Source organism: Nyctibius grandis, chromosome 17 (assembly GCF_013368605.1).
Source record: "Nyctibius grandis isolate bNycGra1 chromosome 17, bNycGra1.pri, whole genome shotgun sequence".
Taxonomy (NCBI): Eukaryota; Metazoa; Chordata; class Aves; order Nyctibiiformes; family Nyctibiidae; genus Nyctibius; species Nyctibius grandis.
This window is the reverse complement of record NC_090674.1, coordinates 1,434,577-1,457,557: the sequence shown is the minus strand read 5'-3', so window position 1 is coordinate 1,457,557 and position 22,981 is coordinate 1,434,577. Positions and strand designations below refer to the sequence as shown.

Sequence of the window (22,981 nt, the reverse complement as noted above, 5' to 3'; positions counted from 1 at the left end):
CAATCAGGTAACAATAAATTAGCAGCTCTGCCAAAAACGTGAAGTTTTACTGGAGATTGCTTCAAACAGAGCCATTTTAAGACAGGAATTATATAAAACACGCTGAAGGGAGCATCAGTGCTGCTCCTGCAGTGCAGAGATACAGATCCTAGCAGATGGGGGTCAAACGCTTTGTAGTTTCACAGAAAAAAGGGAAATACGGTACTTTGTTTGAACCAGCATCAAGCGCTTCTCTGCAATCCTGGGTAACATGATGCTCTGCCTGGACAAACCAGGCATGAAAACTGCCAAAACCTGGGAGTTTTTCATCAGTTGTACAAGTGATAGGGCACAAGACACCCCCAAACTCTCTCTTCATCATCCAGGAGCTTCTGATTAAGGACTACAGGTATCCAATGTTGTCGGGACGTTACTCTTCCCCTGTGCTCTTTCATATTCCTGAACTCATTTATTAGAAATGTCCAACCTCCATGTAAAAATTAGCATGGCAACAAAACTCCATTATCAAACCCTGTTACTTTCCACAGAAGTAATTAATCTCTTCAGCGGGCAGTAGGCAACCTCCGCATGAAAGATGGGCCATTTAAAACATTTCTTTGTTCAACAAAGGGATTCAACGAGCGTCAGAGAGGCAAAACCATCTCAGTTATTCAAACAACTTCACTGAATGCATGAGGAGAGGCTCTTAGCTGGTGCCTCTCATGTCGTATATCAGCCCCAAACCCATCTTTACCCAATTAAAAAAAGAAAGCCCTCCTTAAAGGCAGGAGCTTGTACCTGCACTTTGAACTGCTTGTCTTTGATGATGTAAATACGTACCGTGGAGGAAAGCAAACGAACATAATCACTGTCACTGCTGGAGCTCTCGTTTGGGCTTCGTTAGGGGATAAGAGCAACAGAGTAAGATGTTGTCAAAAGACAACGACCTCACGCCGTGATGTGCTTCGTACACCCAGGCGACGCATGGATGAGGGCTACGCGGTGCAGCATGTTAGCGTGCTGCCCACCATCCACGGAGACCTCGTGTTCAGACCCTGCGGGCACGCACGGAAATAACCCCTCGGCCTCGTTCAAACCTTGTCGGGCGCACGCCATAACGGTAACGCAACCGCGCGAGTCGATCGCTCCTGAGAAAGCAACAGCTCAACGAGCCGGCGAGAACAGGGAGCCTTGACGACGCTTTTGTGTGTTAGACGCCTTCCTAAAACAGTTGCTAATCCCTCCCTACAACCCCTCTCCGCTCCCACCCAGAGCCCTTGGCTGACACCAGTACGACACAGTAAAGTCTGCTTCACAGCCCTGCCTGGAGACACCCACCTCTGGTTTTACGCAATTTCACACGATTTTGCTGCCCAGGTTCTAACCGCGCTGCGAACGTGTGGCTGTGGGAAGCAGAACCTTCCCTCCAGCTGAAGAACCAGACTATAACGCAACAGAGAACCGACTGGTTTCAGCCACGCGCACTAGGCCTCACCACACACCTCCTTGTCCGCGGGAAGCTCGGTAACCAGGAGCCAGACTGGCAACCTGCCCTGAAAATCAACATGTCTGGGCTCACGTCCCCCAGGAACGCGGGCAAAGCCATCGAGAGGTAACCTGCGGCTGCCCCGTCTCTCGCGCAGAGGCAGCTCTGGGCTGAAGGACCTTCCCACCGCAGCCGGGCTGTAACATGGAGAGGACACGGTGCTTCCTTGGGGACGGGTCCACACGAAGCCAAAGCGTTGGCTTTTAGAGCGAAGGCACCTCCCTGTCAGAGGAGATGATTTCTTTCGCAAAACTGACGGATGCAAGGAGCGCTTGTGCATCTCCTGAAGATCAGAACGTTACATGGCACAGCCTCCTCAGATCCGCCTGCCTTCGAGACCAGAGCTTTAAGTGCATTAATATAACACAGACTTTCTTTAAGATTGTATTTTTTTTACTATCTGTGAATAAACTTGGTTCAAACTGTTTGATTAGGCTTTAAAAGCAGTGAACAGAAGCCCCCTTTGAACATGTAATAAAATAATCCCAGAATCAATGAGGTTGGAAGAGCCCTCTGGGATCATCGAGTCCAACCACTGCCCTGACACCACCCTGTCAACTAGACCAGGGCACTAAGTGCCATGGCCAGTCTTTTCTTAAACCCCTCCAGAGATGGTGACTCCACCACCTCCCTGGGCAGCCCCTTCCAATGGCTAATGACCCTTGCTGAGAAGAAATGCTTCCTAATGTCCAACCTGAACCTCCCCTGGCGAAGCTTGAGGCCGTGTCCTCTTGTCCTATCGCTGGTTGCCTGGGAGAAGAGGCCAACTCCACTCCGCTACAACCTCCCTTCAGGTAGTTGTAGACTGCAATAAGGTCACCTCTGAGCCTCCTCTTCTCCAGGCTAAACACCCCCAGCTCCCTCAGCCGTTCCTTGGAGGTCAGACCCTCCAGACCCTTCACCAGCTTGGTCGCCTTCCTCTGGACTCACTCCAACACCTGGATCAAACTTTTAAGAGAAAAAATCTGGGTTTTTTTAGTTCCAAATTTACCAAGCAGCACATTAAAGAGGCACTTGAGCTCATGCCTGGCCTCCTTTTTGTAACCCAGTCCAAGTAAATAATAATGGTTCCATAGCACCTGCGATTACAGCTCTACAGCTTGCACTGAAATACTATTTTCCACCAAAGGCACAGAGAAGTGCTTACCAGATGTTCCTACATTCATCTGAATTACCTGTCTTCTGGATGAAGAGGAGGGGGGAAAAAAAAGGAAAACAGAAAGAAACAGGGACAAGCCTCCTGCAGAGGAGCCAAAAACCCACAGCAACACAGCCTGAGCTGGTGCTCTCCCTCACGGTCCTCTTCCGCTCTTGGGACACAAGTCATGGAAACGCTTTAAAAGCCATCCAAGAAATCAAAGAACTGCTTCTCCCTCTACAACAGGCTTCAAGTGCAGAAGGGGAAATCGAGTTTAGACGCTAGGAGCGACTCTGCCTTCCAGGGAAGCACAAGAATGGAGGCGACTCGAGTTCCCATCACCTCTCAGGAAGGACAAAAGCGGCCGCATCCCACCTCGGCACGCGGGGACGGAGTGGTCCTCTCCAACCCTGTTTCTCTGTGTTTGCATCTCGTTACCCGCTGCACTCATCTAAAGGGTCATTAGCCATTGGAAGGGGCTGCCCAGGGAGTTGGTGAAGTCACCATCTCCGGAGGGGTTTAAGGAAAGACTGGCCATGGCACTTAGTGCCCTGGTCTAGTTGACAGGGTGGTGTCAGGGCAATGGTTGGACTCGATGAGCCCAGAGGGCTCTTCCAACCTCATTGATTCTGTGATACCTTCTTGTCTTCATTAGCTGTGTTTTGTTCCTGTGTAATTACAGCCCTGGTAGTGTTTGATGTGACATTTGTTAGTTCTAAAAGCAGTCATACAACACGCTGAAGCGAAAAGAAGGAAATAAAGACAAAAGCCAAGGAAGCAAAACAAAAGATTCTCAACGTGCCGAAAGCTTGTTAGCGCTGAGCTGCCCGACGTTATTTTGAGGGCAAGGAAGAGGCAAGTGGGGTTTAATGGTTTATGGGCATGGCCTGCGTAGAGGTGGAATGACCGAGTGGACAGAGAGCGGATGCGCAGGTTTTTGCCATGCTTCACGAGAAGATAATGTCTGATTTCGCTCGGGGCTGAAAACCCCCTTCTCATCCTCTAACCGCCGACGTCCCAGGACAGCAGAGCTCGTTAAATAACGTCACCTTCCAACCCTCCTCGAGGAAAAAACACGCAAAGAAAGGCTCTGCTCTGCAAAGGCGCAAATGTAAGATGTATGTTATGTGCTGAATGCTCCAAATGAACGGGGTAAGCGGGACTTACCTTTTCTCCCCCTTTCCACAGGTCTGCAAAGTGCAGACCCCTCGCGGATCCCGCTCAGGCCAACGTCCCAGCATGCCCTCAGCTGGTGATGTCCCACCCACCACTGAAGACTGCCTAGAGGGGTACAATGCAAGTCTGGTTTCGTTTTTTTTTTTTTTTAAAAAAAACAATGTTGCACCTTTTTGTAAAGTTTTCTGCCAGTCATTCTTTATCAACAGCGGACGTTAGGGAAAAAAAGACAACTCTACAAAAAGGTGCAAAGATTTTGGGGGGGAGAGGGGAGGATTTGGCTTACCCCTATTGGCAGGTTCCTCAATGGTGGGTGAGGCGAGACCAAGAGAGGGCATGCTGGGGAACCGCACCGAGCCAGGGAAGGCAATCCAGGGTTGCTCTGCACTTTGCAGGTCTGCGGAAAGAGAAAGAGCGACAGGGACGTTACCAAGACACCGAGAGGCTTGGGACATTCAGCACACGGAAGGAGAGAAGGCGCCGGAGTACAACCTGCAAGTCCTAAACATGGGGAAGCGACGTCGACCTCAAACAGCATTGAGGTTTCGGGACCGGGTGGTGCTCCGAGAGAAACCGTGGCACCGAGGCTACTCCAAGACACGGACACGCGCCCCGGAACCGAGGCGCTGGCCACGAGACTGTTCTCAAACCAGAAATACTACATCAGCTCCAAGTCTGCAGCGAAATCGACGGGTTTGACTCGGAGCCTCCTGGAAATCCGCACACTTGGAAGTCAAGGTTCTTAAGTGAACGTTTCTGAAACCAGTAGTTTTGAAAGATAACTGATGGCTACGTCGTTAGATGTATCTAGGTAGATACATTGGATGTATCTCAATAGACAGATGAAGAATCAATGGTTGCACCTAACGGAGGCAGCTTCCAGCCCCCAGCTGGGGATGACGGGGTGGCACCGTGCTGGGGGCACCCGCACCCCAAGAACGAGGGATGGCAAAGGCAAGAGGGAAAAATTCAGAGAGGGATTTCAGAGTTTGGGCACAGCCAGACACAGGGAAAAGAAGAGGTGAAAGGGAAGCAGAGGAAAAGGCAGGAAAACAAGGAATGAAGCGATCGAAGCAAAGCAACACGTGGAAGCACAGAGAAAGCAAGAACGTACACAGGTGCTGTGTATATTATTCTTTTTTTGTTGTTGTTAGTAAAATCTATTTGCTCTATTGGCGTGTTTTATAAAATAGACTCCTACGACGACGCACACCGATGCCGGGTTGTTGTACGAGAAACGTGCATTCGCACACACGCGACTGTCAGGTCCTCGGCGTGGAAACACGTTTCCACACCTCTCGCGCTAGGGAAAAGGGGAAGGAGATCAAACCCATTTCAGACCAATACGTACCAGTTAAAAACACCCGCAACGTTTTTCTAATTTGCCTAAATTTTGACAGCCAAGAAAACATCACCCTTGCATTCATCCTGACAAAACCAGAACCACCAGAGCATCGGAAGAGGCCCAAAAGCGTGAGGATGGACTTCATCGGCGTTAAGGCCTGTTTTTAAATTAGCAAGTTGGGGTAAACTCACACTTCCAGCTACGTTTCTTCCACCGGGGGTTTGCCTCCCAAAATCAGCGAAGGCTGGCGTGAAGTCTGGTCCTCGAGGCAGTATCCGAGGGTCCAGAGTTCTCAGGGGCAATTTTGGCTGATTGACCTGCATCGTGGAGCGGAACAAACAAACAGGGTCTGTTCAGCGCGTGCTGCAGTACCAAAGTTCATCCAAGTCTACAGACAACCTCTGCTAAACCGTAACAGTCATATTTAATATCCACATTAATGCTTTTAACAAACTGTGCAAGTTTTCTGCATCCACACTTACACTAAAAATACACATTTAATTTAAAATACGTCTTCTACAGGTGGCTATTGAGGAAATAGCTGGAGTTCAGAAACATTTCAAGGCTGAGCATGACTTATGGAGGATAAAATTATAGCGACATGGGCCCACCTTGTGCAAAATGAGTTTGATGGTCTTGGTTCAGGATCACAAACTGCCACCTTCCCCCAAACAAATGGCTTTTGTGTTTGTTAACAGAGATACCCGGCTGAGCAAAGGAAGCTCAAAAGCAGAGCAGTGAGAAGCAATCACGGAAAACTAGTAGGTGGGTGAAATCATTTTGGGAACAAAGCTGCATGTTACAATTTGTCTGGGTAGGAAATTCAGAGTGGAAATGTTTCTGCACATGAGAACCACCTATATCTTGATCTGGGCTTGAATCTCAAGAGTGAGTCTGTAGTAGTTACATCACAATCAATGAACTGCATAGCTCGAACCGAGATGAGAATAAGGTCTTGGTGTCAGCACTTCAGAAATAACAAGGAATTCAATAAGCGCAGACATACAGCAGAGAAAATTACATCTGTAATAAGGCTGGAGAGAAATCACAAAACTTCCTGAGAGTCAAGGGTTTAAAGATCTTTTATTAGATCAGCTCATAAATAGTGACACGACCACTTCAGACCACAAAAAGAGCTTGCCCAAAAGCTTGCCTACGCTTTCTAACCGTAGAATTGCTCTAATAAAAGACACCACTTCTCCATTTAGTCTTGCTCTGCTTCTATCCTCAGCTCTTCAGGGCTATAGAATTTTAAATTTTAATAACAACCCAACGTAAGTTAATCCAGATAGAGACCATTGAAAATTCTTCAGTTTTTAAATAATCTGTGCACATTCGCTAGGCATCAACGCCTCTATTTGAAGCACTTTGTGACGTGACATCAGCCAAATATTTTCCCTTCCCAACACAAGTCTGCCATTGAAACGGTCAAGGAATAAAGCATGAATTAGGGATTTTTATATTAAAAAAAAAATTGCACTCACCTGTTTGATCGGCTCTCCTCTCACCTTGTCGAGAACCACATCGCTTATGGGAGGCAGCCCCTCCGGCTTCTGGATACAGGCAGGCATGAACTGGAAATCCAGTAAGAATTCCCGGTCGTACTGCTTCTTCCCCTCCGGGTCCAGGGGCTTCCACTGCTCTATAAGGAGAGAAGGTGCCTGAGATCCATAGGTAACAAAACCCTCCGCTCTTCGAGACGCGTTTTTGGGTAAATCCAAAGGGAAAAGATCACTATGGTTGTTTGGGAAATTTTAATTTATTTTAATTTTGAAGGCAGCGAGGAGAGGAACACACATCGCATTAAAGGAACATAAACAATAGGGAGCATATAGCCAACTCCAGCAGCACCCACACACGGAACTAATCACTAATTCCAGTTTTAACCCTGCCATCTCATTTTAACTCTGACTCTTTAACTCTGACCTTTCATGTGATGGAACAGGGACGATTCCTAGTTTCTGGGTGAAAACGCCAAAGTTAAAGTGGTTGGTTTTGTGTAAAAGGGAGCGATAAATGCAGAGCCAAGGAGAGCACCGAGCAGAACAAAAATAGCCTTGGAAAATGGGAAAACACCGAGCCTCTGAGAACCCACGGCCTGCATTTATCCAGCTACTCAGTTTCACTGTTAAGGTTTTCTATTTATTTTAGTCCCTGATCACCAGCTTTAGGTCCCTGGCTTCTCATTGTCCTCATCCCTGCAGAGGCCATGAACAGGAGCTTATTTCAAGTGACGGGTTTTAATAACTGGCAATGCAAATACATGAAAATAATTACAATTTTTAGCTCTTTGTGCAGTTTTATATCACAGTTTTGGGATAAAAGGGTGTAGAAAATGGTTTGGCTGGCTAGCTGTGTCCCAGCCACAATTCCCAGCCAGCTGCCTATCCCCTGTGCCACACCACCCTCCATTTATCATGGAAAAGTACCGACAGCAACAAGAAACAGTTTATATGTATAATTTCCTTCTCCTGGAAAGATCTGAACAAGCTGTTTTAACGTGAAAAGCAGCTGGGCAGCATCACAGACAGGCTCTTCTGGATCCCCAGCAAGGGGAGAGACTGGGATATAACACCCAATTCCTCCTATGCTTGACCAAAAGGCAAAAATCCCCCTTTTTAGAAAGGGCAGAGCTGAGATCGAGGATTTTTGCACCAAGTGGCCAGGTCTGCTTTGCAGTCAGCTGCTTGTTGCTTTCCAAGGGATAGATCCAACCCCTCCAGCTGAGCAAAAGTACGTCCAGCCCCGACTGGGATCGCTCTCGCTGCATCGAGTGTTTCGGAGAGACAGCTCATGAATTATGGATTAACTTCAAGATGTGCTTAACCACTGAACTGCTAACCTATCGTAAGCGTGTGGTAAACTATCAAGAGGCCTTTATGTTTTCTCCTAACGATACGACACTGCCAAATTAATAAAAGAAAAGCAACTTGGGTCTTTGTCAGAACAAAGCAGCGCTGAAATAACCACCGCAGTGTAATCACTTAATGGTGGTGCTCCTTCCTGATACCTTGTCCAGGCTCTCACGGTCCTTCCTTATTTTGGTTTATACTCTTTAATTTCTGAGCTCTTAAGAAAATGACTGATTTGTTTTGAGGGAGCTTCACCTGAATAAGAAAAGGCTTAAAAATTGGTAGCAACCAAGAAATAAGTTGATCTCAAGGTCTCTCTTAATGAGGTGAATTAATAGAGGTTCAGCTCTACAAATTAAATATCTTAATAAATAACAAAACCACTCCTTAGGCAGGCTATATATATCCAGTGCTAACCACCAACGAAAGGACCGTATCCTGCGAGCCCACACTTGAATTATTTTATCAAAAGAACTGCATGCTCAGTTCAATAGCAGAGCATGGGTTGGAAACCACATACTGTTTCTTCTCTTTTCCTCACTCTTCTGGATATCTGAAGATCTATGCAACTGTTTAGGCAGGAAATTAAATCTATATAAACACACATACTCGTATTTAGCACCCAGTCAGAACTTTCAAATCTCTTATTTAAGAAGTACGTCTGCTTATATGGAATTTCTTGGCTCGTTCTCAGCTGTCGATCACACGGGAACCAATTCGCCGCCATTTCCACTCTGCCGCAGCCAACATCCAACACGTGCAAATAAATTCAAGGAAATCAGGGATTTTCTCTGCTCTTCATTACCACCACCAAGAGAAAAACAATTTTCCTCTCGTGTTCCCCCAGAAGGTCTCTCTGAGCCTGTTGGTTAGTGGATCCCGGCAGAGCCGGACACGGTGAAAGGCTGTACCCCCTTCCAGCCCCACTGGACACATCCTTCCATAGGGAGGATGCTCGGGGTGTTGGCAGCCCTTAAAGGAGGGAGGCAGAAAACCAAGCGAGGATGCAAGAGTCTGAAACAGGATTTACCTGGTTTATACTGGTACACTGGCCCTTCGCTGGAGCTCTCTGTGAAGCCTGAGTTTGCATCGGTTCCTTCTCCCTCTGAAACGCTCTCAGCACCGTTCCGGACAGGTTCTGCTTCCTGTTCTCCGTTTTCTTCCACAGGTTTTGCTTTTTTAAGTTCAGAAGGGTCTCTCTCCAGTTGAAACTCATGGCTCATTTTCTCCTGTTCAGATTCAAGTACTTTGTCACCTGAAAGTTCCTCTTCTACTTTAGGCTGAAGCACACATGGAAACACAGAGGTGACGTTAAAAACAGCCCGCCACAATTCAAAGCACGTGAAACGGCTCTTCATTTATTCATACAGCATTTCTGCACGTAACAAGAACACGTGTGCATCTTAAACAGAGATCTAGAACAACACACAGAGCAACCGGATGATTTATCGCGTCGTTCCTGGGGATAACCCACCGATAATTAACAGTGCAACTGGAAACACTTAGCGATGCCCGTGAAATCCCCAGGAGCTATTGGGATCGGATGGAAGGAACTGTTAAGCCCTATAACATGACAACCATGAGCAATCCCAGCCTGGAAAGACAACCTCGCTTCTCTCCTGCAGCTCACTGGTGACTTTAAAAGGAACGCTGCACTCGTTTTGGGGGGATCCTTCCTTTAAATGTACGCTGCTAATTGGAGCAGATCCCAATAAAGAAGGTAATGTGACACAGAGCCACAATTTCAGCATCTCGGGTGCAGGAAAAAGGCATTAACAGTACCCTTAGGTGTTAATTTTAGAGCTCTCCAAGGACACAGCCTTACTCTGCATTCAGAGGAGGCGGGAGGAACGCGCTTCTAGGAGCAATCCCAACATGTCTAAGCATTAAACACAGGCAAGACTTAATCAAAGGATGCTCCGGAAGAGGCTCTCGATCCTTTCGCCTCCCTACCCGACGGCATCGCATCCTAAAATGCTTTTTGCAGATTTTTTTCAAGGGGATACTCCAAAAAATTCGCATTGGTGAAAACGCCAAGTGGTCCAGGAGACAAAACTCCTCCAATAACTGATGAAGGAAGCGGACAGAGAGTATAAACTTGCTGGTGCAGCCCAGCAACATCCTTCACTCTCTGAAAACGAGCATGGGGATGCTTTTAATTTCCTTGGATTACCCAAACGTTGCTTTTCCGTTGCGCTCAGAGCAGCTGTCGGAGCGCGATACCTTGCGCGTGAGCATTTTAAGCATCTATTCCCCCACAGAGGGGAGAGCACTTATAGACCATTGGTAACGCGTAAACGAGCCTTCGGTGGAGAAACCGCAAGTGGTTGCTTATACAAAGGATGAAGTACCATCCACTAGACTCAATATTTACTCTGAAACAACATGTTTTTAGAGCGGAAAGGTTCAACGATGTTTGCGGTAAGGGAAAGTTGTGGAGGAAATTGCGGATGAATAATAACGGAAGAAAAATTTGGAATGAAGAAGCAATGCTGCTCTGCGTCACATCTGGCCGACAGCAGTTTATATACGCTCAGGGCAGTCTGAATTTTTACATTTTTACCCTCCTACTCTCTTTCTGATCTATTCTAACCCCAATTTTACCCAGGATATTAAACAAAGAGGTTCCTCCTGCAATATATCCCCACCAGAACGACACCGAGATTTTTGTTACTCCTCTAATTACTGTCCAGGTGGTTTTGCCTGAAAACGTCAACGTTTTCCTTTCCCAGCTTCTCCCTCGGGTGGTCATCAGAACAACTAACCTTCAGCCGTGGCATCACTTCAAGAAAGATGTTGAGGTGCTGGAGCGAGTGCAGAGGAGGGTGACCAAGCTGGGGAACGGTCTGGAGGGTCTGACCTCCGAGGAACGGCTGAGGGAGCTGGGGGTGTTTAGCCTGGAGAAGAGGAGGCTCAGAGGTGACCTTAGTGCAGTCTACAACTACCTGAAGGGAGGGTGTAGCGCAGTGGGAGTCGGCCTCTTCTCCTAGGCAACCAGCGATAGGACAAGAGGACACAGCCTCAAGCTTCGTCAGGGGAGGTTCCGGTTGGACATAAGGAAGCATTTCTTCTCAGCAAGGGTCATTAGCCATTGGAAGGGGCTGCCCAGGGAGGTGGTGGAGTCACCATCTCTGGAGGGGTTTAAGCAAAGCCTGGACATGGCACTTAGTGCCCTGGTCTAGTTGCCATGGTGGTGTCAGGGCAACAGTTGGACTCTATGATCCCAGAGGGCTCTTCCAACCTCATTGATTCTGTGATTCTGTGATCACAATGACATCATGGAGCAGCAGAAGAACCTGGCAATGTCACCATCGTGGCCTGGGACCCAAACAGGGCCGTGCTAAGGGATTTAAAAATGACTTTATCTCACCCGTCACTGGAAGGACGGCAGTTACATGTTCTTGAATGTTAGGGGTCATTAAATTAAGCAAGAACAAAGAAAGCTTGAAGAGCTTCAACAGGGAACAGACTAAAACCAGTTAGCTAAAGGATGTTGAGGAATACCACAGTTTCCCCCAAAAAAGTCTGCCCTGGATGGTCGCAAGACAACGAGGAAGTGACATCTCTAAAATACAGTTTCAAGAGAGGACAAAGGAAGACTGTGGTTCTCTCTTACCTCTGTTTCCACCTCTATCACCTCCTCAGTGGCTTGCGTCCGGTCTTTTGGTTTCTTCCACGTCTTTGGTGCAGTTACAGCTGTTTGGGCTGCAATAGAAGCGTACATCTATTAAAACACTAAATTATACAGAGCGAATTTGGCCGTGGATGACGCGCTTCCCTCTCACGCGCTGGTTTTACCTACAGGAAAGTGAAGCAGTCGCAGCCTTGCAGAGGGTTCAGCTTAATAAAACCGCTTTTTGTTTCAAGTTGGTAATAACACAAGCGTTAGTGTGACATTAAAACGCGGTAATTGCTTTACAAGTTGCTCCTTCAAGCTCGAAATGGTACTTGCGATAGCGAGGACTTTATTACCAACAGCGTAAGGATCATCAAGGCAAAAGAAAACCTTCAGAAACTGAAATTTTTTTTGAAAGATCAAGTATTGGCTAGGAGCAAAGGTTGTTCTCAACATATTTTTCTCAAGGAGTATTATAAGAATTCTCATATAATTATAATATTAACCATAAACCATAACAATGTACAGGCCAAAAATTCCAGGATTGCATCCAAATGGACAACTCCTCCCATCTTGCAGCACTACTGGCTCTCCTGAGCTGGATTTATATTTCAATTTAAAAGCAAGTTAATGATTCCACCGTTCACTAATTTCCCTGGCCAACCGATTCAAAGAAAACACTATATAATATCTCTAAAATCAGCAGTGATTTACTCTGATCGCTTTCCCCCCTTTCCTCCGAAGGGTAAAAGAAACCACACAATATATTAAGGACAGAAAACCATTAATCCAATATGCTCGTAATTTGTTGCTACCAGCTGAAATTCTGATCCTAGGCACATATGAATATTTAATAGAGAGCGTAAACAGAATTGATTTCGTGACTGAAGTTTACTGCGAACAGATTTCCAGCTTGAGCCTTTGGTTTCTAGCAGATACTACAGAAAAAACACAGCGTGTGCTTATTTTATCACAATAAAATACGAGTTTGAAAGGCTCTTCCACGAATATATAAAAAGAGTGTTAATAATGGCACATTTTGTTCCTATGGGCCAAGAGGAAACTGGATTTGTTACGTTCCCACCGCCCCAAAAGACACGTAGGAGCCTCAGCGGCTTCTTAACAGCGTTTCCCTGTTTGGAGGGGAACACTGTGGGCTGCAGAAATCACGACACAAAAAAAGAAGAATAATTCTAACTCAAAGAATAATTCTAACTCAAAGAATAATTCTAACTCACATATTCAAACATTATCTGGTTATTCATAGAACTGATGGTTCATGGAAGAGCTGGAAAAATCACCCGGGTGTCCTGAACTCCGAGTCCCGCCCGCCCCACCCATCGCAGCACCCTACGGAGAAGCTTTAAGCGCAGCGCAGAGCCCCAGCAGTGACCCCAAATTTCCTGGGGCTCAAAGGAGAGCAGAGGAACGGCCGGGCAACCATGGATTGCAAAATGGCTTTGCCTTACGCAAGGGGGATTAGCTTTTATTCCTGCTCACAGAAACTCCCTGTAACCTCGCAAGAAGAGTCGAGTTATTCTCACCGTCTCGCGGTGAAATCGGGGTTGGGCAATTGCTGTGATTTAGCAAAGCGCAGACCCAAGCGAGGCTCCACAGTTCCCTCCGCTACGAAATCTGCTAAAATTTATGGGAAATGTAGTGGTTTTCAAAAGTCAACTCGCTGTTTTAAGGCTGGGCATCAAGCCCCACTGCCCCGACATGAGCCAGCAGTGTGCCCAGGTGGCCAAGAAGGCCAATGGCATCCTGGCCTCTGTCAGGAACAGTGTAGCCAGCCGGTCTGGGGAAGGGATCGTCCCTCTGTACTGGGCCCTGGTGAGGCCACACCTTGCATCCTGTGTCCAGTTCTGGGCCCCGCACTTCAAGAGAGATGTTGAGGTGTTGGAGTGAGTGCAGAGGAGGGCGACCAAGGTGGGGAAGGGTCTGGAGGGTCTGACCTCCAAGGAACGGCTGAGGGAGCTGGGGGTGTTTAGCCTGGAGAAGAGGAGGCTCAGAGGTGACCTTAGTGCAGTCTACAACTACCTGAAGGGAGGTTGTAGCGGGTGGGAGTCGGCCTCTTCTCCCGGGCAACCAGCGATAGGACAAGAGGACACAGCCTCAGGCTTCGTCAGGGGAGGTTCAGGTTGGACATTAGGAAGCATTTCTTCTCAGCAAGGGTCATTAGCCATTGGAAGGGGCTGCCCAGGGAGGTGGTGGAGTCACCATCCCTGGAGGGATTTAAAAGACGAGTAGATGTGGTGCTGAGGGACATGGGTTAGTGGTGGGCTTGGTGGTATTAGGTTAATGGTTGGACTCGATGATCCTAAAGGTCCTTCCTAACCAAAACGATTCTGTGATTCTATGAAAATCCTTATTTCCAGACTATTGCGGACATCACGACTGGTGATAACGTCACCACTGGAGAAATCTGCTCAGCAGACCCTCTGCTACCTCAACCCATTTCTCCAGCTACCTCAAGTTCTTCAGTGGAACATCCTTCTGCAGGAGATACCCACCCCAGCAAGTCCACAATCCATCAAATGAGACAGAGAAGGCAGTCTCCTCTCTGATGTGGGTGCCAACTGCTAAGCATAAATTAATACCAGCTCTTCTATTTTTATTTTTTTAGCCAATATGCCATTGAAAACCAAAGCAAAGACTCACCATCGCCTTACAGCTCATGGGAAAGAAAATATATTCCAGTGGGGTACGGCAGCAAATCAAGAAAAAGGTGATATTTATGTTTCCAGCTCTCTGGTTTTGGGGGCTGGAGATATTTCTGCAAGGTATTTCCAATTACTGCCCCAAGTTGCTTGTTGCAGCCTCCACAGCTATGAAACCCAGGGACTCGCAGTCAGTTGGGGCTACTTTAGATTGAAGCACATCACATAAATTAGGTCTGCAAGAAACAGGCCTTGAAATTCAATGTGTACTAAGCTCTTTTGGCTTCTTATGTTCCTAGGATTTCTGCCTGGGACAGACATCAATCTCTTATTTTCCTTTTTGCTTCTTGTAATAGCCGTGATAGAAAGATTCCACCAAAGCTGAGCGTTCAGAGTGTGTCCTAAAGGCTTCAGGTCTCTGGTAGCGTCGCCTTCTTTAGAAATTCCACTCCACCACCAAAATTTTTCCTGTTTCGTTCCCTGAGAATCGCTGGTCCCTCACCACAGGCAGCAAAGCTACCAGAGAAAAACCAGAATTTAATAATAAAGGCAACTGCGTGTCATTGATGACTTTTAACTGGAGAGATGCTTTTGGTAAGGATCACAGGCAGAGAGCTGAGTTCCTCTCATGATAATATCTGTATTATTTTTTCTTGCCATGAAGATAAGTAGGAATTAATTATTTTAAAAGCCGCATGCTCTTGCCCTTTGCAGATAACAGCTCTGCCCATCCTGAAAACCTCAAGATAATCACTCCTGAGCGGGCAGGACAAGATCTGCTGCCTGCACACTCGCAACAAGGTGAACGTGTCTCCTCTAACCCCAGACTTTGGCAAACGCTTGGAAAAGAAACACAGTCAGCAGCAAGAAACCATACATCCAGGTACAACATCACGCTTGCAGGATAAAAACCTGCAGTTCTCAGTGGTTTAATGCCCTGAAACTCACCAAACCTTCCCCATTTTGTAGGGGATTATGAGCAAGACCAACGATGCTGATGAGCAGGTTATGGATGAACCAGCTACTACCAGACATTGAGACTGAACAACTAAAATTGCTACCTCCATTATGCAGGCTAATATAACTTAAAGACATTAAGAGTAGATAGAATATAGCGTAAAATAAAAAGGAAAACCAAGCATACTCTGATTTCTGCAAAATAAGAAGAATACAACAGAGGTGCTCCTGTAGACATCCTCTGACCTTGGAAATCTGGCGGAGACCTACTGCCAGGGGCAAAGAAAGAGTAAGGGTCCCCTGGATCCCAAAAGGGTCACAGCTCTGCTCAGCTCTGGTCTTTTCCTGCAAACTGAAAAATTCATTTTCCTGAGCTGTAAAAAAAAGAACTGCCGAAGAATAAAGATGTTTAAGGTCTGAACATATTTGTTTCTCTCTCTATACAGAGCAAAAAATAAAAATATTGTTTCTCTGACTGTCAGATAGAAAGTGTATTCTGTAAAGCGCTCAAGGAACAAGCAAATAATTTCATTCATCCCTGAAAAGGTGTCGCCTCCATCGCAAAATACGGGATACACGTGCAAGCCACGTCAGGGAGGAGGGGGATTAACGCCTCCTTCAGAACCCCCCACATTTTTAGGCAGGTCAGATTATAACTGTGAAAAGGGCACTCAGGAGTAAGTGCTGCAGCAATTAGATTATTCTTAGAGGTCTTGGGTCTGAGCAGTCTCCCAGTCAAACCAGATGAGCCACCACTAAAGGGAATAAAGTGGTATGACTGTGGCCAACCAAACCGCTCTGTATAAGTACACATTTCTGCTGAGAACCCCAAAGAAATACTATTAAAAGTCACAGAGTTCATGCTTACCAGCACGTGTAGGAGAAGTTTCCCTTATCCCAATTTCTATCGTCTCTCCAGAGATCATAAAAAAAAGACTCCTGGTTTTTAGTCCAAGAAAAAAAATGTAATAAAACAGCCCTTTCTCCTCGCTCCTGAAGTTCAGCATCTGTATTTTCCAGTGTACAGCACAGACATGCAATACCTCATTCAGCCTAGTCACCTCCAGATTACATTATTTAAACCTCTCTTCCTCTCTCCAAGGAAGAATTGGAAAACTATTGCTCAAAAAAACATTGGCAGAGAAATACAGGTATAAAATCATAATTATATATCATTAAAGAAAGGGTAAAGCACCAAAAACTGACTTGGAGAATATTTTGCCTTCTTGAAGTACTGAGCTTTTAATAGCAATCAGAGTTTCAAGTGAACTTTTACGTGACTTGAGAAATATTTGTTTCTCTGTTGCCAAAGCCAAGGTATTGGCTAATGTGTGCTGTCTAGCCTAATGACATTAAAGCATTAAAATTAATCTTCTGCATAATTAAAAAGCCCAAAATGCTGTAAGTAATTTTTTTTTTAATTTAAACTACAGGACATTACAAAGCAAACAATAATACTGCAAGCTGGAACCTGGCTGTGTAAAACCTTATTTACAGAACAGAGTCCCATTTCTCTACTTTGTAAGGAAATTAATTTGTGTTATGAAGTAGCTCAGATTGAAAGAACAACAAGTGCCAGAGCAGTGAAATGACCCGAGGAAAATAAAAATTGAAAGAGATTAACAGGAAAAAAAAAAAAGCCCTGTGGCTGGTATAGTGAAGGGATCTTTCTGATCTTCTCCAGATATTGGATTTTATTTAAGATCCAGCATATTGACCTAGCGCAGCATTACACAAACATGGAACAAGGCCAGTCTCAGCTTTTCATTTAATTTAATCCACAGCAGAGCGTAGCCCGAGATGCTACCGATGCCATTACACATCAATCGCTTGCTTATGAAAGAACAAACTAAAAAAACCCTGATTTTAAATGTTACTTTTTAAAAAACCCTACAAAAATCAAATCACTACCTACTGTTTCTCCTTTCTTGCCCAAACCTCACCAAATTCAAAGGGTATATTTAAATAAACCACCTCAGCTTCACAGCTCTGAAGGGACTGCAAACCAGGGTGTCAAAGATGCGACGCTTTTAACCGTGTTACCACTGCTAGGCGTGCACGATGGCCACCACCATACTCCCTCCAGCAGCTAAACACAAGTAATTGATTGATTTAAGTTCTCTTCCACAGTTTCATTTCCAGGAAGCCCTGAAAAAAAAGCAGTTTGCTACAGAAAATACAGCAAATAAAAGGACGACGGTCTATATTAATCCGTTAAATGCTAAACCAGCGATGCGACAGGACACTGAAACCAAAGGCAGGTAACAACACTCGGAGAAACAGCCTGGATTTTAAAACGCAGTGGCAGAAATGTCAATTTTTAGTAATTTGTAACAAGTCCTTACGCCTCCCGAACTAAAGCACCTTGTTTTCTGAAAATTTCAAGAATAGTTAGAAGAGAACAGCTAAGCTGAGCGAGGAGAAGGGGGAATTTTGCTTATGCGTTACCTTCGTAGAGGAAAACCAGATGCATCGTTAATTAAGGCTGGGCAGGCTGAGGTGTGTGACACTCAGTGCTTCAGTTGGTTGGAAGAGCTTTAATGGTCCGTTTCATTTACCCACATCTGGTTAACACCACGGTGTATCTTTTCTAGTTGGAAAAAAACCCTCAGCCCACCGCTTTCCAGAAGCTGCTGGCTCCGAAGGTTCACCCGGAGGGCTTCAGGGTCTGAACGTTAACCTGGGTTAGGCACAGGTTGATAAATCCAGAGCAACAGGTCCTCAAACTGACCGGTCGTCTCAGAAAGACCAAGAGCAGCGTCCTCTGAATTCCCCCGCTACAGCACTTGGGAGAGCTGCCCTGTATCACCGTGAAAGCGAAACGCTGGCAGCTTACGTGAACCCGCCAAGCCCTGGGACGCGCATCCCAGTCAGCCACCCCTTTTATGAACAGTTATGAGAGTTTTTTGTCTCTGCAAACAAAGATTAGTATTTTGTGATCATAGCAACGGTCATGCAGCACCATCAGATTTTTTTTTGGCAGATAGAAACGGAAACACCTGATAGAAGAACCACCCCAAAGACCACTTTCCTTCATCCTCCGGTTTACCGCACACAACCACAGTGCCAAACACTTACCTGGGACAGGACTCTTGGTCAAGTTTAAACTCGGAGCCTCCGTGCTCTCCTCCAGTTGTCCATCTGCTTCTGTCTCTTCCTTCGTTTCAGTATCTTTTACCTCTTCGTTAAGAGTAGTTCTTGTGCTCTCCTCTCCTTCTAAATCTCCCTGAACAACAGGGAGGGCACTAGGAGATGGAAGAGGAGGTGGAGAAGGTGTTGTAGTGGTAACAGCAGCAGCAGCAACAGAAATTGGAGGAGAAGGAGGCGGAGGGGTGGGAGGTGGGGTGGGAGGAGGAGAGGGAGCAGCGTGAAGAGCACTGGAAGATGGCACGCTTTCCACTTCTGCTGGAGGTGCTTCTGGTGTCTCCAACTCAACAGTCAATGGCGCAACTTCCGCCTGGGCTACATCTACTACGTTCTCTGCAGCAGTTGCTTTTTCACTAACTCCGTTCATTTCATTAATTAGATTAGTACTAGCAGTCACTGGAATATCACTAGATGCTACACTACTAGGCTCCTTGCACACCTCGGCATCAGCCTCTTCTGCTGGTGAAGGGTCTGATGTGTCCGTGCAGGGCGCGGCATTAGATATAGGCATTGCCTCCTCTTCTGGGGAAGCGAGTTCACATTTCTCCTCTGAGTCAGCTGTGAATGTGGATTTACTAGAAACAGCCACAACAGCAGCAGCAGCAGTAGAAACAACTGCGACGGGAGCGGCTGGGGTTGGTGATGGAGCAAGAGGAAGTTCTGGTGGGGTTTCCACTGAGGTGGTGGCCTCTGTTGTCTGGCCAGCTTGATCTTTCTTCTCCACAGTAGGTTCTGGTCTGAGGACTGGAGAAGGAGGTTTTAATACTGGATCTGGTTTTGGCTTCTCTTCTGGGAAAGGAGAAAAAAAAAAAAGGGCAATGTTACAAACAGCAAGTCAAGTCCATTTTCCTTTGCTGTATCTAAGCCCCCTTGCCTGCATTCTGCCCACTATTCAAGAAGCTCCGACGAAGACACCAGAGGCACCTGAAGGCAACCTTGCACCTGAAGGAGAAGTCCAGACAGCCTGTGGCTGGCTAATCTGAAAATGCAACCCCTGCTTCAATTTTTCTGACCATGTTACAAAACATGAATTTTTTTCAGAAACTTCTGATGAAAATGGAATTTTCCTTGATGGAAATTACAGAAGACAAAAATACACTTTACTTGGATTCTGCCTCAAAGGAGCCCGGGGTTTTAGCACCAAGACCCAGGCAAAGTCATGTTCCAAAACGCAGGCAGAGACACTGGTGAGAGCACCAGCAAGCTGCAGGGACTCTGCCACAGGCCCCGTTTGTAAAACAGGGAAACTACTCCACGACCGATGATGGGCCGCTCTTTTACAGACACCACGTGTTACGCCATTACTAATACGTGAGAAGCATCTAGTTTGTTTTTCCACCTGTTATATCTCAAGTCCATCGCCATCAGCACATCAGACTAAAGGACACAATCCCCTTTTTTTGTTCTAAATTTCAAAGATCCCTTTTCCCAAAGAACGCAAAACCAAAAAGGGATGATCTGGACCAGAAGGTCAAGTGCACCCTCAGTCAGTTCACAGATGACACCGAGTTGGGTGGGAGTGTTGATCTGCTGCAGGGCAGGAGGCTCTGCAGAGGGGTCTGAACCGCTTAGATAGATGGGCCGAGACCAATGGCATGAAGTTCAACAAGGCCAAGTGTCGGGTCCTGCACTTGGGGCACAACAACCCCACGCATCGCTACAGGCTGGGGGAAGAGTGGCTGGAAAAGGCCCTGGGGGTGTTGGTCAACGGCTGACTGGATATGAGCCAGCAGTGTGCCCAGGTGGCCAAGAGTGTTAGTCTCTTCTCCCAGGTAACAAGCGATAGGACAAGAGGAATCAGCCTCAAGTTGTGCCAGGGGAGGTTTAGGTTGGAGATCAGGGACAATTTCTTCACTGAAAGGGTTGTCAAGCGCTGGAACAGGCTGCCCTGGGAAGTGGTGGAGTCACCATCCCTGGAGGGATTTAAAAGCTGTGTAGATGTGGTGCTGAGGGCCATGGGTTAGTGGTGGGCTTGGCAGTGCTGGGTTAACGGTTGGACTCGATGAATTTAAAGGTCCTTTCCAACCAAAATGATTCTGTGATTCTATTTAAGCACAGCTGCCACCAAAGAACAGCATCATTACCTCTTAATGTTTGTGGTCTAAGGGTATCAAAGCAGGGTGGGAAGAGCACAGCAAAATACGCACATCTGTCAAACCAAACCCCAAAATATTGTGCATGGAGAAGTCCCTGTACTTATCCTGTTATTAGCAATAGACTTTGCGATACCATCCCTGCCAGGACCATCACGCAGCTCCCAAAGGTCTGCTGCAACTCCATTTAACACACTTATTACCACTTCTTTTGAACCAAATACAAGCCAAGATCTTTTCAGATCCTCTACAGGATCTCTAAGGATCTCTGCTACTCCTTCTCCCACCTCCGATTTGATGACAAGCTGTAGACTGTAAGATCTTGCTTTGGAAAGCACCTCTGTGCTACAACTCTGCAAGATGGATGAGATGGGTGTCACTCAGTCAATCATGCGGATGGCAGGGACTCAATGGTCCAGCTCCAAATCACTGTTACAAGGAGGTCAGCTGTATCTGTCCTCATGGAGGGAGCCCTGCTCTGCTCCATCAATGCAAAAATACCCTGAGGCTTTCTGAGCACTGAAGCAACAGGGAACTCCTCGGGGACAGGGCCACGACGGCAAAAAGCAATTCTGGAAAATCCAGAGGCACAAACCTCCTTGTTCAGATTAGGAAATCAAAGGCTACAACCAACCCCAAATCATCAAAATTCAGGTAGAGCTGAACAGGTATGGCTTTGCTTGGTCTTTCCCAGCTCTGTTGGCTTTCCATTTGGGGCTTCTTCAACAGATAGGCTGAAGGGAAAGGGGTTTTGAAAGAGAAGCCATCTGAAACTCCTTGGAGCATCAAGTCGCATCTTTAGGAATAGCTGGAGCAAGGAAGAACTTTGCTTCCAGCCGTCAACAGCCCCCTCAGCGTTACAGTGAGGACCACGGCCAAAGCAGTAGTTTATCAACTTAATGAGGCGTGTAGGGAGGTGGCTTTGGAGGGTGATGAATGAGGAAAAAAGATGGGAGAAAGTATCCCAACAGCTGATTTTGATTCTTGAAGGCTCCATGGAAGAAAAAGGACCTGGGAACTGGTTTAGAAAAGAAAATGCGCCACCTCCGATTTCTGGAACATCCTTTGCAGGCAACTCATGGAGTATTCTTGACATTTACAGCTCGCTATAAACAACTGCCTGGGTATTCTCTCCCTTGAGTCAAATGGGAGTGCTCAAAAAAAAAAAAAAAAGGCATTTGAAGTGTCTAGAAAAACATTCCAAGAGATAAAAGACACGGGAAAAATATACAATTGCATTTTAAAACCAGAGTTTTAAATATACTTTCTTCAAACTACACCTTATTTGGCCAATATATTAGCCACCGATACAGGCCGTGTGTGCAAAGTTCAAGGAGGAAAGTGATTTCAGGAGGGGGGATTTCAGAAGAAGGACGAGCAGATTTGGCTAATGAGAAGTAAATCTTCACTTGAACAACCATCACGGAGAACAAATCTCAAAAGTCCTGGCAAAGGAACATTCATCCCTGCCAAACTGTTACAGAAAGGGTCATGTGAAACAACATACAGTTGGGAAGGGAACCCAACAAAAAAATCAACACAATTCATCCCAATTGAACCAGATCCCTTTTCCTAAATGTGCCAAGACTATTCATAGAACCACAGACTGGTTTGGATTGGAAGTGACCTTCAAGACCATCCAGTTCCATCCCCCTGCCACGGGCAGGGACACCTTCCACCAGACCAGGTTGCTCCAAGCCCCATCCAACCTGGCCTTGAACACTGCCAGGGAGGGGGCAACCACAGCTTCTCTGGGCAACCTGGGCCAGGGTCTCACCACCCTCACAGCAAAGAATTTCTTCCTCAGATCTCATCTCAATCTCCCCTCTTGCAGTTTAAAACCGTTCCCCCTCATCCTGTCACTCCATGCCCTTCTAAAAAATTCCTCTCCAGCTTTCCTGTAGCCCCTTCAGCTACTGGAAGGTGCTAGAAGGTCTCCGCGGAGCCTTCTCTTCTCCAGGCTGAACAGCCCCAATTCTCAGCCTGTCTCCATAGCAGAGGGGCTCCAGCCCTCTGAGCATCTCCGTGGCCTCCTCTGGACTCGCTCCAACAGCTCCGTGTCCTTCTTGTGTTGGGGGCCCCAGAGCTGGACACAGCACTGCAGGGGGGGTCTCCCGAGAGCGGAGCAGAGGGGCAGAATCCCCTCCCTCGACCTTCACATTATATTTTGAAAGTATTTATTGGAAGCGTTAGGCTGTTCAGAAGCTTGCTCCATCAATAGATATTTTTTTAAATCTCCAGATAAATACAAATCTTGCAAAATTACTCTTCGTTAGAAATACTTGCACCAACTCCACAGGACAGATGTTTGCTATCTCCTCCACGCAAAGACATTAAAACCAGAGAGGGAGCTGGGTTGCTGGGTGGTCGCGGTGGCAAAGACTTCCCAGAGCGGCGAATGGGGAAGATTTTACTGGATCCGAGAATTAGTTTCTGCTTCGTGGTGTTTATCTGAAAATAATTGCTGGGCTT

At 46.5% G+C, this 22,981-nt stretch overlaps 1 protein-coding gene across 9 annotated transcripts in view; it reads right to left on the bottom strand.

The window, feature by feature from the left end:
* The window catches only part of EIF4G3 (eukaryotic translation initiation factor 4 gamma 3), a 154,838-nt gene that overhangs the window by 27,740 nt on the left and 104,117 nt on the right, over window positions 1-22,981 (bottom strand). For 5 of the 9 annotated variants that reach the window (XM_068414542.1, XM_068414543.1, XM_068414545.1 and 2 more), the window contains 6 exons: window positions 18,348-19,205; window positions 11,653-11,741; window positions 9,067-9,316; window positions 6,669-6,826; window positions 5,376-5,501; window positions 4,126-4,236 (listed from right to left, as the gene is read on the bottom strand). In XM_068414542.1, the coding sequence (XP_068270643.1) occupies window positions 4,126-4,236; window positions 5,376-5,501; window positions 6,669-6,826; window positions 9,067-9,316; window positions 11,653-11,741; window positions 18,348-19,205 (1,592 nt within the window). The remainder of the gene's footprint in view (window positions 1-4,125; window positions 4,237-5,375; window positions 5,502-6,668; window positions 6,827-9,066; window positions 9,317-11,652; window positions 11,742-18,347; window positions 19,206-22,981) is intronic. The other 4 variants (XM_068414547.1, XM_068414549.1, XM_068414550.1 and 1 more) reach the window with 1 other exon arrangement.